The following is a 15,031-nucleotide window of genomic DNA, read 5'->3' on the forward strand; positions in this document are numbered from 1 at the left end:
ACTCTCACTGATGACGCATGTATTTACAAACAACATGCAATTGTAAAAGTAGTCCACAATTCTTTTTGGGGAAAATGATGGTTTTAATATTTATTTTCAATTTGTGAAATAATCCATTCTGCATTTAACAGGAAATCAAGAAATTATAGCTTTTTGATAAGTCTGGATCAAGCGGTTTCACCCACTCTTATTTAACATGTTTCGTTTTTTTTTAAATGTAATATAATTCTTTATTTATTGCCAATGCATTTTCGTGTATGTTATTATCCACGACAACGACTTATTATTTACCCATGGCAACATTTTTTTGTTATTTATCCACGGCAACATTACAACAAAGATTTATTATTTATTAACGACATCATTACTTATTATTATCCACGGCAACATTACGACAACGATTTATTATTTATCCACAACAACATTACTTATTATTATCCACGACAACATTACTTATTATTCTCCAGGCAACATTACGACAACGACTTATTATTTATCCACGACAACATTACGACAACGACTTATTATTTATCCACGACAACATCACTTATTATTTATCTACGCAACATTATTTATTTATCCACGATAACATTACTTATTATTTATCTACGGCAAAATTATTTATTTATCCACGACAACATTATGAAGGCATACATTAAATTAACAATATATAATTTTAAAAATTTTTAAACTATTGATTTGCTATCGAAATTGTAACCACTGGGGATGTTCCGCAAAATTTTGTTGCATACTCTCTAATAAGGGTACTGTCCCTCAGTCTTCCATAAAATTAAGGACCATGTATAAGGCCTCAAATGCTTTGCATGGAATTGGCGATTAATATTTATGAAATATTAATCTTTGGCGAGAATCTAGCATTTTTAATCTATCGCGCGAATGTATTTTAACATATTCTTTCATGCCAAAATTTTACCAAAATTTGATATGGAACTACAATTTTAATCATAAGATCATATATTGAATGCCATCTATTTTAGTCATCGCGTATTACGCTTACATGCATGCGAAAAATTAAAGAATGTCAGACGTTCAATCCTTTTCCAAATTTGCTTTTAAATTCGATAAGAATCTACATTTCAGATACTACACATGCGTATCAAATTTTATTAATCTAGTCCTTTACGTTTTATCGAATTGACTTGTGTTTGAACGACCAGGCAGATCGATTTCTCCTGAAGTCATCGCGTATTACGCTTACATGCATGCGAAAAATTAAAGAATGTCAGACGTTCAATCCTTTTCCAAATTTGCTTTTAAATTCGATAAGAATCTACATTTCAGATACTACACATGCGTATCAAATTTTATTAATCTAGTCCTTTACGTTTTATCGAATTGACTTGTGTTTGAACGACCAGGCAGATCGATTTCTCCTGAAGTCATCGCGTATTACGCTTACATGCATGCGAAAAATTAAAGAATGTCAGACGTTCAATCCTTTTCCAAATTTGCTTTTAAATTCGATAAGAATCTACATTTCAGATACTACACATGCGTATCAAATTTTATTAATCTAGTCCTTTACGTTTTATCGAATTGACTTGTGTTTGAACGACCAGGCAGATCGATTTCTCCTGAAGTCATCGCGTATTACGCTTACATGCATGCGAAAAATTAAAGAATGTCAGACGTTCAATCCTTTTCCAAATTTGCTTTTAAATTCGATAAGAATCTACATTTCAGATACTACACATGCGTATCAAATTTTATTAATCTAGTCCTTTACGTTTTATCGAATTGACTTGTGTTTGAACGACCAGGCAGATCGATTTCTCCTGAAGTCATCGCGTATTACGCTTACATGCATGCGAAAAATTAAAGAATGTCAGACGTTCAATCCTTTTCCAAATTTGCTTTTAAATTCGATAAGAATCTACATTTCAGATACTACACATGCGTATCAAATTTTATTAATCTAGTCCTTTACGTTTTATCGAATTGACTTGTGTTTGAACGACCAGGCAGATCGATTTCTCCTGAAGTCATCGCGTATTACGCTTACATGCATGCGAAAAATTAAAGAATGTCAGACGTTCAATCCTTTTCCAAATTTGCTTTTAAATTCGATAAGAATCTACATTTCAGATACTACACATGCGTATCAAATTTTATTAATCTAGTCCTTTACGTTTTATCGAATTGACTTGTGTTTGAACGACCAGGCAGATCGATTTCTCCTGAAGTCATCGCGTATTACGCTTACATGCATGCGAAAAATTAAAGAATGTCAGACGTTCAATCCTTTTCCAAATTTGCTTTTAAATTCGATAAGAATCTACATTTCAGATACTACACATGCGTATCAAATTTTATTAATCTAGTCCTTTACGTTTTATCGAATTGACTTGTGTTTGAACGACCAGGCAGATCGATTTCTCCTGAAGTCATCGCGTACTACGCTTACATGCATGCGAAAAATTAAAGAATGTCAGACGTTCAATCCTTTTCCAAATTTGCTTTTAAATTCGATACCACTACACATTTTAGATACTACACATGCGTATCAAATTTTATTAATCTAGTCCTTTACGTTTTATCGAATTGACTTGTGTTTGAACGACCAGGCAGATCGATTTCTCCTGAAGTCATCGCGTATTACGCTTACATGCATGCGAAAAATTAAAGAATGTCAGACGTTCAATCCTTTTCCAAATTTGCTTTTAAATTCGATAAGAATCTACATTTCAGATACTACACATGCGTATCAAATTTTATTAATCTAGTCCTTTACGTTTTATCGAATTGACTTGTGTTTGAACGACCAGGCAGATCGATTTCTCCTGAAGTCATCGCGTACTACGCTTACATGCATGCGAAAAATTAAAGAATGTCAGACGTTCAATCCTTTTCCAAATTTGCTTTTAAATTCGATACCACTACACATTTTAGATACTACACATGCGTATCAAATTTTATTAATCTAGTCCTTTACGTTTTATCGAATTGACTTGTGTTTGAACGACCAGGCAGATAGATTTCTCCTGAAGGGATTTCGGTCAAAATTTAATCGTTCAAAAGTTTTCGTTCAAAATTTGGTCAGAACTCTATATATCAAATTTCATCAGTCTCACTCATAGTGTTTTTTAATTACCGTATTCAAAGCTAATTAGACTTAATACTACTTTCTATACAATTGGTATGAAAAAAAATCAGTCAGTTTGAAATGTATTTGTAATAAGTTATTATATTCCATTTATACCACAATTTAACTTAATTTGTCCCTCAAGTTTGTAACAATGGATTACGGCAATTAATCTTTTTATTCCTTCATGCATTAGAGATAACAAATTTCGTACACTATGCGAACTGGTTGACAATACGATATTTTTATATCACCAGAATGATCAATTAATCGATTTACATAATGACTTTTACTTCCGTGAGACTGACACCATCTCCTCAAGTAATTTAGAAAAATTAATTGGATGATGTTTAACTTATTGCACAATCTCAATAATGAAATCGAATGCATCAATGTTTAAAATCTTCTTTTATTATTAATCTCTTGAAATTCGAAACATACTTAGATTCGAAATGTAATTAGAATAAACTAACAAAGAAAGAAGTTTAAAACTCGTTTGGTCAAAATGAATATAACATCAAAAAATGCTCTAAACTAAAATTTAATAAAAACAAGTTTAAATAATGAAGTCGAATTCACCAAAGTATTTTTTCCTCTTTCATTATAAACGTATCCCATTTCGAAAAGTAATTAGAATAAAACAAAAAAACGAAGAAGTTTAAAAATCGTTTGGCAGAAATGAATATAGCATTATAAATGTCACTAATTAAACGTTAACAAAAAATAAAAATAGTGAAGCAAAATGAATCAATATTTAAATTCATGTTTCATTATTTTGCAATCTAAAAATGGAACGTTTCTTTTATTCTTCTATTAATACTCTTTTGTATTTCGAAAAATAATTAAATGTATAGTTATTGCTTTCATATGTAAAGGTTCAAATTAACATTAAAGGTATTGTAAAGTATAAATATGATTTCTTGATATTGATTCATACATTTTTGATGCTATCGATTTTTGTATCATAAAAAAATTTATAAAAATGTCAAATCTTTACACAAGGCTGTCGGACATCGTTAATCAAAGAATAAATAATTTATAAACAATAACAATAGAATAAATTTAAATATTTTTATTTTGTTTTACTGCAGGAAAAAGAATTTCAAAAAAAAAAAATATCGTTATTAGAAAAATATGACAAATCTTATACATTATTAAAATTTAATTAGAAACGCTCATGTTATATGATTTCAGAAAAAAATATATCACATTTTTCGTATAAATGCACTATTACAGCAAAAAATGTTGCATATTCTTGTTCATTAAAGTTAAAAAGGCAATGCATATTCATGGCTCTTTCATTCATGAATTTTACCAATATTATAAGTGCGTAAAGAATTTCGAATAAAAGAGAATTTAAAATATAATGTATATTCTGAGGCGACAGTCATCTTTTTTGAAAGATAGAACCATATTTCATAATTGGCATGAGCATTGTCCATTCATAGAAAACAAAGACCCATGATGTGAACAATGAATCCTAATTGCTTTATTCAAAATAGAACAAAAAATTTTTTTAAGAAAATTATTTTATTTTCTTAGAAAAGTTAATATTCAGTACGTTTATATAGTATATATATGTGAACATATTTTAGCAGTCGCGTAGCCGAATAGAAGAAACTTGAAATTTTACTTCGATTTTTTCACCATGGGATGCATAATTCTCATACAAAGAATAAGCGATGCGTCTGTCTACATCGTGGTACAAGAAAAAAGATACCGAAATGTTTCCCTTCAGTAATTTTACTACGATAATTTTATAGCGTTTTCTTTGGCACGTATCGATTTAAGAAAAGAAATTTTGAGTATCTTTAACAGAATGTTGTAAGCACTAGGGATTTTTATTCCTTCGTTTGGAGTGTGAGAAATTACTGAAGTCAACAATTTTATGAAGAGCGTGATGAATTAATTAAATAAAAAAGTGGAATCGGATCAGGAAATAAGAGAACATTTTAGAATGAATTTAATATGGGCTAAATTAAGATAAAAAGTTGGAAATTAATTAAAATTTCAAATAAATTAAGATATATATATATACTGTATTATACTAATAGAATACTGACCTGGTGCTTCGGGATCCGGTGGCCTTGCATCTTCAAGTCTCCTATTCTTATGTGCGCGAGTCAGGCGCTTGTCTCTTTCTGCGTCATACTTCCGGTCTGCAGTTGGACCTGCCAACACCAACACTTCCTCGATGTGTACGAGGACTGGTTCGTAGTATAGAGAAGTCCATGGAATATCGATTGAAATTTTTCCTAGAATTACAAAAAAAGAAGAAGAAGAATTATATTTTTGATTCAACTAGCGACATAAATAATTTCTTTATAAATGTTGAAAAGATGTTATCTTCCTCTTACAGTTTTAATTTATTGAATTATGCTATTCTCTCACATATATACAATAGAGTATCAGTTATTTGATAATCTGTTCTTATCGATATTGGTTTTGACTTAATTTTGAAAATTCCATTCAACATTTCACTGGGAAACTCATTCAAACATTAATTGGGAAAATTCCATTCAACATTTCATTTTCGTTTTGTAAGTTTTTGTTTCGCAATTTATAAGGTATACATCTATATAAGATGGAAGTTCCGTGCCATGAGACGTCATTATTAATATTTGGCCAATTTTAGATTTTGAAAGATCTCTGATGGACAATGCGAAGTAATGGACGATGAAATTATCCAAGTTGTAATCAAGAACAGGATGAACAGAAATGCACGGTCAATTATAATAAAATTATTCATAACATTCATATAACAGTATTCATATATTCACATAACATTCATATATTCACATAACATTCATATATTCACATAACATTCATATATTCACATAACATTCATATATTCACATAACATTCATATAACAGTATTCATATATTCACACAAAATTCATATATTCACATAACATTCATATATTCACATAACATTCATATATTCACATAAAATTCATATAACAGTATTCATATATTCACATAAAATTCATATAACAGTATTCATATATTCACATAACATTCATATAACAGTATTCATATATTCACATACCATTCATATAAATTATTCAAAAAAGTCAACTAGATTCCAGAAACATTGAAAAAAAACAAGACGAAACCTTAAGTACAAACATTAATTTTTGATCTTGAAAGAGCGCTGATGACAATGCGAAGCAATGTACGACTAAATTGTCAAAATTGTAATCGAGGACACGATGAACAGCAAAATACGATGAGTTATAATAAAAAGTATTAATAACGATGGACCAAGAAAGTAAGTATACTCCAAAAACACTGATAAAAACTATTGGAAATCTAAAGTACCAACGTTAATAATTTTTTTTATCTTGAAAGAGCTTGATGTACAGTGTGAAGGAATGGGAGATGAAATTGTTCAAGTTGTAATCAAGGACACGATGAACATCGAAGTACGATCAGTTATAATAAAAAGCATTCATAACGATGGGCCAAGATCCCAAATAGACTCGAAACACATTGAAAAAAAATAAGAGGAAACCTAAAGTATTAATGATAATTTTTTATCTTGAAGGAGATCTGATGTACAGTGTGAAGGAATGGACGATGAAATTGTCGAAGTTGTAATCACGGACACGATGAACAACAAAGTATTGTCAATTATAATAAAATCCTTCATAAAGATGAACCAAAACACCAAGTAGGCTCCAAAAATATTGAAGAAAAAAAACGAAAAGAAACCTAAAGTATTTGAACAGCTCTGATGGACAGTGCGAAGTAATGGATCATGAAATTGACCTAGTTGTAATCAAGGACATGATGAACAGCAAAGTACAATCAGTCATAACAAAAATTATCCATAACGATGGACGCCAAGTACACTCCAAACACATTGAAAAAATAAGAAACCTAAATTACCAATGTTAATTTTCGATCTTGAAAGAGCTCTGATGTACAGTGTGAAGGAATGGGAGATGAAATTGTTCAAGTTGTAATCAAGGACACGATGAACAACAAAATACTATCAGTTATAATAAAATTATTCAAAAATGCCAAGTAGACTCTAAAAACATTGAAAAAAAAACAAGCGGAAACCTTAAGTACAAACGTGATGGTATTCAAAGAATGACATGATGTAGCAAATGAAAAGCGATGACCTGCTAAGAAGGAACTTGAGATAAGAAATATTTGCTAAAAACTTTACTGTTCTGTCCATATAGATCGTTGCAATGCTATTTTACTTTTTCAAAATTTGATAGACCTAGATAATTATTTTCAGGTTACATATACTCGTTTTTCATTCGAAGATACAGCGTATCATAGCGTGCAAGGTATTGTTGAATGGAGGTTAATTGTTAATTATATAAAATGCCTACTTTCTCTTTCTTTTTTGATTACGCATTTCGACATGCCGACATCAGAATTTCTCGTTTAATTAGGGTAATAGAAAATTCTATAGTTATACAATAAAGAAAGAAAGTACAGGCATCATTCTTCTTGAAAGCTCCCCTACTTTGACATCTTTTGATTAAAATCCGATTTTAAAATGGAATTGGTGCAAATGATGAATTACTGCTCGAGGAATCAAAGTAAGTGAAAGATACAGAAATATTTGTCACAGAATTTCCAGCACGCCCTTTTTGGGGCTAAATTCCAACAGGGCTTTACAGATATGACCACTGACAAAGAAAATCAACGGGAGTGCTTTCACCAAAACTTTCTCGCATGCGCTGTAATAAATGTGTCATGCCAGAGAACGCCTTGCATGGCATTAGCATACAATAGTTAACAAAATATTTTTTGGAGTGAATTTAGCATATTTACTGAGTCTATCGTGTTATTCTTGGCGACTTTTTTGGCGATAAATCCCTAGCATGCATTAATAATATCTAAAAAAGGAATTTGTGTTTTAGACACCGATTGAAACAAAAGTTTAATACAAAACTGCACTAGTAGTCACAAAATTCCATGCTAAATTTGATATATTTAAACCATTGAGTTTTGAATTCTCGCTCTTAACATGTTTCGTAAAGTACAGATAGACTGATAATCAAACTTTTCTTGAATTTGGTTCAAATTTGGCAAGTATTTACACTATAGGTGTTAAATCTGTATCAACTATAGACGTTAAATCTGTACCATCAAACCATAAAAGACAAATCGGTAAGTTTCACATTGTGATTTTGAGAATAAAATCGTTCTGTAATTGATACAGCTAGCAAAACAAAATGTAAAAAGCTGACTTACTAAACGAGTGATGTTTCACAGAACGAGTGGAGATGATACACCATGACGTTACATGCTGTATTGGTCTGTATCAATCTTATTTGGAGAGAACCCTTATATCTACATAGAATAAGGCTTTGACCAGATAGCGTTGCCGAACGCGACTCCGAAGAATTTGAGCAAGTGTCTGTAGAGTCTTAATTGACGAGATTGAGTCTATAGCAAAGATTATGGGATTAGAGACAGATAGTATTGATATCGATGACCTGGTGGTAAAACATAGCTAAAACTACAAAACAAACATATGCAGCTTTTCTGTATCACAGAAAAAAGCTGCCGAGTAGAAAATATTAGACTTAACAGAGCAATAAACTTCACTGAAATTAGGCATGTGCTCTAACCAAGAAATAATATTGCATCTTACGTTGAGAAGTATTCATCTAATAAGGCAATAGTTATGCGAACTGCAAATTCATTTAACTATTCTGCCGTGTCTCTTTTTCGCCTTATTTTAAAGCATTTCTCAAAACAAATATCTTTAGATAATTTTCTTGTAAAAAAGCATGGTTTATAACATTAATAAATAATATTATTATAAATTTGTTTGAATATATTTTTTTCGAAAAGGAATGAATGGCTCTATTTTTATATGCATTCTTATAGAAAAATATATTTTGCTTAGCGAGTGTTTCGCGCTATTGGTAAGATTTGGGAACGAATTATGCTCGTAAGTTAGATTCCACTGTATATAGCTGTGCGTACAACTATTTCCCATCTATATATAACTATTGCTATGAAAAAAAAAAGAAAAACATCGTTTCCCAAGGGAAATATTTTTGGATTTGCACTCATCATTTGCCGCTCCCATTAACCTAAACAAGATGTAGGATGGCAATGACAATAATTAAAGTAGAATCTAGATGAAAATCATATGATTGATAGGGTAGAAAGAAAAATATTATGCAAATTACTTATAATAAGCTATTCATTAAATGGATGCGTCCTGTAAATGAGGGAAAAGCAAAAGTTGGTAAATTTTTCGTGGAATAAATAAACGAATAACATTAACGGAATGGGAACTATAAAGTTTAATATGTAAATCAGTATTAATTACTTAGATAACACAATTTTTCTTTTCGTTATCTTATCTGTAGACATGAAAAAGTATGCCACCGAATGAAAGCCCGATAGGCATGAATCATTTCTTTATATATACATAAGTTCATTCTTTTTTTATTGTCATGTGATTAATTTTTTTAATGACAAGCGTTTCCTGTTATTTATTTGCTATCGCACTCTTTTTTAAAATAGATTAGAATACACCGTATCTTTTGAAAAGTTGATATAATTGAAGTAAAAAAAAATTGTGTGTGTGTGTGTGTGTGTGTGTGTGTGTGTGTGTGTGTGTGTGTGTGTGTGTGTGTGTGTGTGTGTGTGTGTGTGTGTGTGTGTGTGTGTGTGTGTGTGTGTGTGTGTGTGTGTGTGTGTGTGTGTGTGTGTGTGTGTGTGTGTGTGTGTGTGTGTGTGTAATCCCCACTGGTTTACTGAAAAGAATATAAAGACAAATCAACCCTATTCAAAGACTTCAGGGTACCGCAAGGGTGAAAGCCATTTACATAGCGGCAACAAATAAATTAAATAACATTTCGAGAGTAATACCACTACGGGTACTGGATCAGGGGTGATCGTTCTCTGATTCAGGTCTTGCGATAATGCATTAATTGCGATAATGCGATGAATTACGATGGATGAGTGAATGAAGTCCGCCCCGTAAAAAGGGTTGTGACGTATGTGTAACCAAGTCGTACTCTTGACCTTAGATGGCGCTACTGAAAAAACAAGAGACGCACCCTTGGCTTAAAATCACTGACTTCTAAAGTCAGTGGACTTGTCTATGACAAGTGCTATTAGAAACAATAACAACAACATGAAATTTCACTGACATATTTCATCACGTCAAACAAAGACATCAAATCTTCTTGGATCTTCTAATCAATCCTCACCGGCTGGTCCCACGCTAACAAGCACTCTTCTGTAAGCTTTTTAAATACTTACAGCAAAAGACCCACTAGCACAAAACGTGATTCAACTTGTCAAAGAAAAATGTAGTGGCGTTAAATCTTATTTAACGGTCCCTTTATGAGGATAATCAAACCTAAAGCACGCTGAGTAATTTTTCAAAACGGTTAAAATAGTTCTGAAGAAACTTTGTTAACATATTTCTGCATTGTGTTACTAAAAATAATGAAAAAATAAAATTAAAAAAAACATTCATAAATGGGCCATTGAAGAATCATTGAAGGGCGTTTAAAAAATAAGTGAATAAGCCCGAAGTTTTTATGTCCAAGGTTGTAGACAAGAGAGATGCTCAAAAATGAGGCAAATGAAAGAGTATAGTGAATATTTGGAAGAGCACAATCATTTTAATCTGCAATCTACACAAAGAAACATTTATTTGAAATTCGCAATATTAGTGACTTCCATTTATTGCCAAGTCTGTTAAATGAACTAACTTGCTATTATGTCAACAAAAGGCTCATTTGCAGCGAAAATGCCAGAAATCGAAATGTGATGATCACTTTGATTGCTCTCACGTAGCAGCTGTATTCTCCGCCTCGCAAACGACTTTTATTTAACCTTGTACGACCTTGTAAGAACGAGTTCGGTGTAAGCATTCTGCCTCATTTTGTTTCAACTTGCTTTTCGTCGGCTATTGTTACAGCTTCCTTTATAAATAGAAATATCAACGAAATGTAAATATTAAGTGCGTTTCAAATTGTAAATTCTTATATAAGAATGCTTTTTAGAAATTTAAAACTGTTCATGGTTTGTATCTGTTAATTTAAACATTTTGAGCAATTCATATTATAAGACATCCTTTAAAAAAAAATTCTCACAATTCCATACATTTTTAATTTAATTAACAAGTTAACTATTTATTTATTATAATTTTTATTATAGCAAGTTTGTGAAGATATTTATGTTTTAATTTATTTATTTTTCAATAAATAATTTATCATTCAAAATATGACTAAAGTGATAAAATTCTTTGAAAAAAATAAACAATTATTAATAAGGCTTAATAAGGCTTCTTATATTTAAAAAGATAATTTAATTATGCTAATTTATAATTAAATACTTAACTTCAAATAAATTTTACATAAAAATTTATAATTTTTCAGGGCTTGAGTTTATGGAAAAATAACCACTTAATAATTAATATTCCAGTATATTATAAAAAATTAATCATTTATATTTACTTTATTTATTTTATTGATTATTTGGCAACACATTTTGTAGTCCTGATAACTAAAAAAAAAATTAGATTTCTGATCAATTTATTTATTTAACAACTAGATTTATATTATTTATAATCGACTTGCGTGTGGCCCTAGGCAGCTCCCAAGTCTGCGAATCTGGAAATCAGTCAATAATTTTTTATTAGAAATTAATCAAAATTTAAAATTTTCTTTTCAATAACTTAGGAGTAAAAATATTTTAATATTCAAACGATTACTGATTTGCAGGAAAGTTGGACAGAGTACACGAACTAAAGGTACTTAATTTTGGGACTGATAGTTTTCAGAGGCATCAGAGGCATTTTTACAATTTATCTTTAATTTTAATAAAATTTTCATGATATTTTTAAGCAGATATTACAATAATACATTTCATTAATTTAATACATGTGTTTTATTGTATTAAGGATGCTATGTTTGTGGCCTATAGTTTAGAGAGAGGAGGGAATCACTATTTATATACCACAAATAAAAGATTATACACCTGCGATTTATCACCGCCGTGAACACACAACTGTAACAGGAATATCAAAACCGAACAACACTTTTTAATGATATGCCGAAAAATTGAAAAACATTAGGTGACCACCTCCGACTAAAATTAGAGATTGTAGGATTGGAATTGATAGTTCGGCCAAGCAGAGTTGCCAAGCAAGGAAACTAATTACATTTGTTTTTATTAAAAGTATTTCAAATATTAAAAATTAAAAATAATTAAGAATTAAAAATATTTGAATTTAGATTGAAGTCGATCTTGAACTTTGAACTAGTTAGTCGAACTTGAACTAGCTTTCGATGCATTTTTTCCGCATTGCTGCTAAAAAGAAGCATAAATATCAAAAATCACAACTCGTTGCTCAAATTGTTATAATCAAAAATAGATTAAAAAATAATAACGACGAATTAATTCTAAAATATCATCATGTAGCGACATTATTTTTATCAGAATATAAATAATTATAATTTTTATTCATTTTTCATTCATTTTTTTTTTCTGAAAGATTGACTAATGGTATTTTTATTATATAACCATGTAATCTTTCATTTATGGCTTCAAGTGATAATTTTCAAAACTTCTCTTATATAAAGCATACGGAAAAAAAGTATTGTAATAGTGAGAAAAATCCAACTAGAAACTTTGGTGAATCTCCACATTTCAGTTCTTAAATCTGGAAAACAAGCTTTGGGAATTATAATCGTCTATCTGCCGCTCAGTCCATTTGTGACCACGAAACCTCAAAAAGGTTTAGAGCTGTGGTCCTATTTAATATACTTTAAGGTTTAGTATGAAGAATTAACACCGAATTTATAAACATTTGTCAAATTTTAAATGAAATCCAATTTGTCTGTCCGAGTAAAACGTAAAGAAATTAATGAAATCTAGCACAGAAATTTAGCATCTGAATGTCGATTCTTAAAAAAATTTTAATCAAATCTACCAAAGGGTTAATCTCTGTCTATCTATACTTTTGAATACATGTAAAAGCGATAGCTCATAATAACTTAAATAAGTGAAATTTGGTGCTTAATTTCATTTCATCAAAAGAGAAGATTTTTCAGAAATTTCAAATTGTGTATTTTAAATTTAAGATACGTGTTGCAGTTTATTTTTGCACGCATGTAAACATGACCGTTCAAAAATTCAACGACTTAAAAAAATGAAATTTGTTTTGAAACTTGTTTTTCTTTTGACCTCTTTGAAACGTTTCAAAGTAATACAAAGTTTTGTTTCAATGATACAATGCCTTTTCTTCATTATATTTCAAATTTATAATTTAATTTTCAGCTAGGTCTCTCTAATTGACATCAATTTTGTCATCTTGTAGTTAGAATTTGTCGGTCAATGTTTTTGTCCTCAGACTTATGTCCTCATTTCAATCATAAAGGCATTTTGTTAACTAAAATACCCCCCCCCCCTCCATTAGCTTTAACGAGGTAGGACAGACAGCCATTATAAATGAAAACTTTTATTACTGAATCAGCTCAGGAAATTCGGTCTGCAAATTCTAATAAATCTCCACATTTTAATCTCAAATAAACCAATTCTATTATATTCTATGCTTTGACCTCTTCGGGACATTTCAAATTAATACAAAGTTTCAGTTTAATGGTACAATATTATTTTCTTCATGTTTCAAATTTCTAATGCGATTTTCAGTTAAATATCTCTAGCTGACATCATTTTTAACATTTTGTGGTTAGAATTTGTTGGTTAATGTTTTTGGCCTCAGAATTACACGCCAATTTGGATCATAAAAGCATTTTGTCAGTTTAAATATCCCCTGAAGTCAGTTTCAACTAGGCAGGACAGATAGTCATTAGAAATGAAAACTATTATTACTGAAACGGTGCAAAACGTGACAAAATACCAGCCGTTATTTGAAAGGGAAAAAACGTAGACCAGAAGGCCGTTCAACTTATGGATACTAATTAGCATTGTTTTGAGCAGATTGATAAAGAGACATTGTAAATTTTAATGTCACACGCTTTAAGGACGTTTGCTTTAAAAAAGAAAACTTTGAATTTGTAATTGTTTCTCTTCTGCTATTATTTTTATTGAGTGCTTATTTTATTCATTCTTGTGTGCATATATTTTTTTTTATTCATTCGTATGTCTATTTTACTGTCCGTTTTGTTTCCAGGTTAAAGTCACTTTTTTGCATTATAAAATATTGATGTTTCTGATTTTTGATGTCAAAGTTGAGTATTTTTCTTAAATGCATATATGATGCTTCTTTATTTTAAAGATACCGTATCATTTTGAAACTAAAAGAATATCGAAAAACATTGAGGAAATTTCCATTTTTTCCCCCCGTTTACCAGCGGTTGCAATTTTATTTTTCTTTTAATTTTGATTATCCTTTTTACTTCTGAATACCACTTTATTTATAAATCTTAACTTATAAATATTTATTTATAAATCAAAGAAGTCTTTATTAATAATCTTACGGGCTTAGGTTAGCTTACAATGCAAATCACTCAACTAATCCTGAAATCATTTATAGAAGTCATTTCGATTTTACATTTAATTCATTTTTTTAATAATAGTATTTCTTCAAAAACAAACATAGCAGAGTTTTCTAACTTTATTTTCTTCCTGTGGTGCTTGTTTAGTTTTTTAATTCTTAAACAGAATGGCATATTTGTCCTATATGATGTGAGAATGACTGAATTCTTTTACTAACAGTAAAATATTTTCATCCATATTACGGCTTTTCAGTCTTCATTTTATACTTAAATCCTTGGACAAATTCATACGACGCGGTTTTCTTAAAAAAAACTGAATCTTAGAAAAAATATAATTGAAATTATCGGGGTTTTACTTCATGCACATTTATAGGTCAGTTTTATGGACATAGATTATCAAAAACTAGATCAAAGTTTTAAGTTTGCCATTTTATTTTTGGTCACATTTGCACAACATGAATTT

The 15,031-nt window shown here is 30.1% G+C and overlaps 1 protein-coding gene across 4 annotated transcripts in view; it reads right to left on the reverse strand.

Moving 5' to 3' along the window:
- The window catches only part of LOC129983915 (intermembrane lipid transfer protein VPS13A-like), a 419,638-nt gene that overhangs the window by 198,302 nt on the left and 206,305 nt on the right, over positions 1 to 15,031 (reverse strand). For all 4 annotated transcript variants that reach the window (XM_056093621.1, XM_056093622.1, XM_056093619.1 and 1 more), the window contains exon 5: positions 5,167 to 5,358. In XM_056093621.1, the coding sequence (XP_055949596.1) occupies positions 5,167 to 5,358 (192 nt within the window). The remainder of the gene's footprint in view (positions 1 to 5,166; positions 5,359 to 15,031) is intronic.

This window comes from Argiope bruennichi, chromosome 9 (genome assembly GCF_947563725.1).
Source record: "Argiope bruennichi chromosome 9, qqArgBrue1.1, whole genome shotgun sequence".
In the NCBI taxonomy this organism is placed as follows: Eukaryota; Metazoa; Arthropoda; class Arachnida; order Araneae; family Araneidae; genus Argiope; species Argiope bruennichi.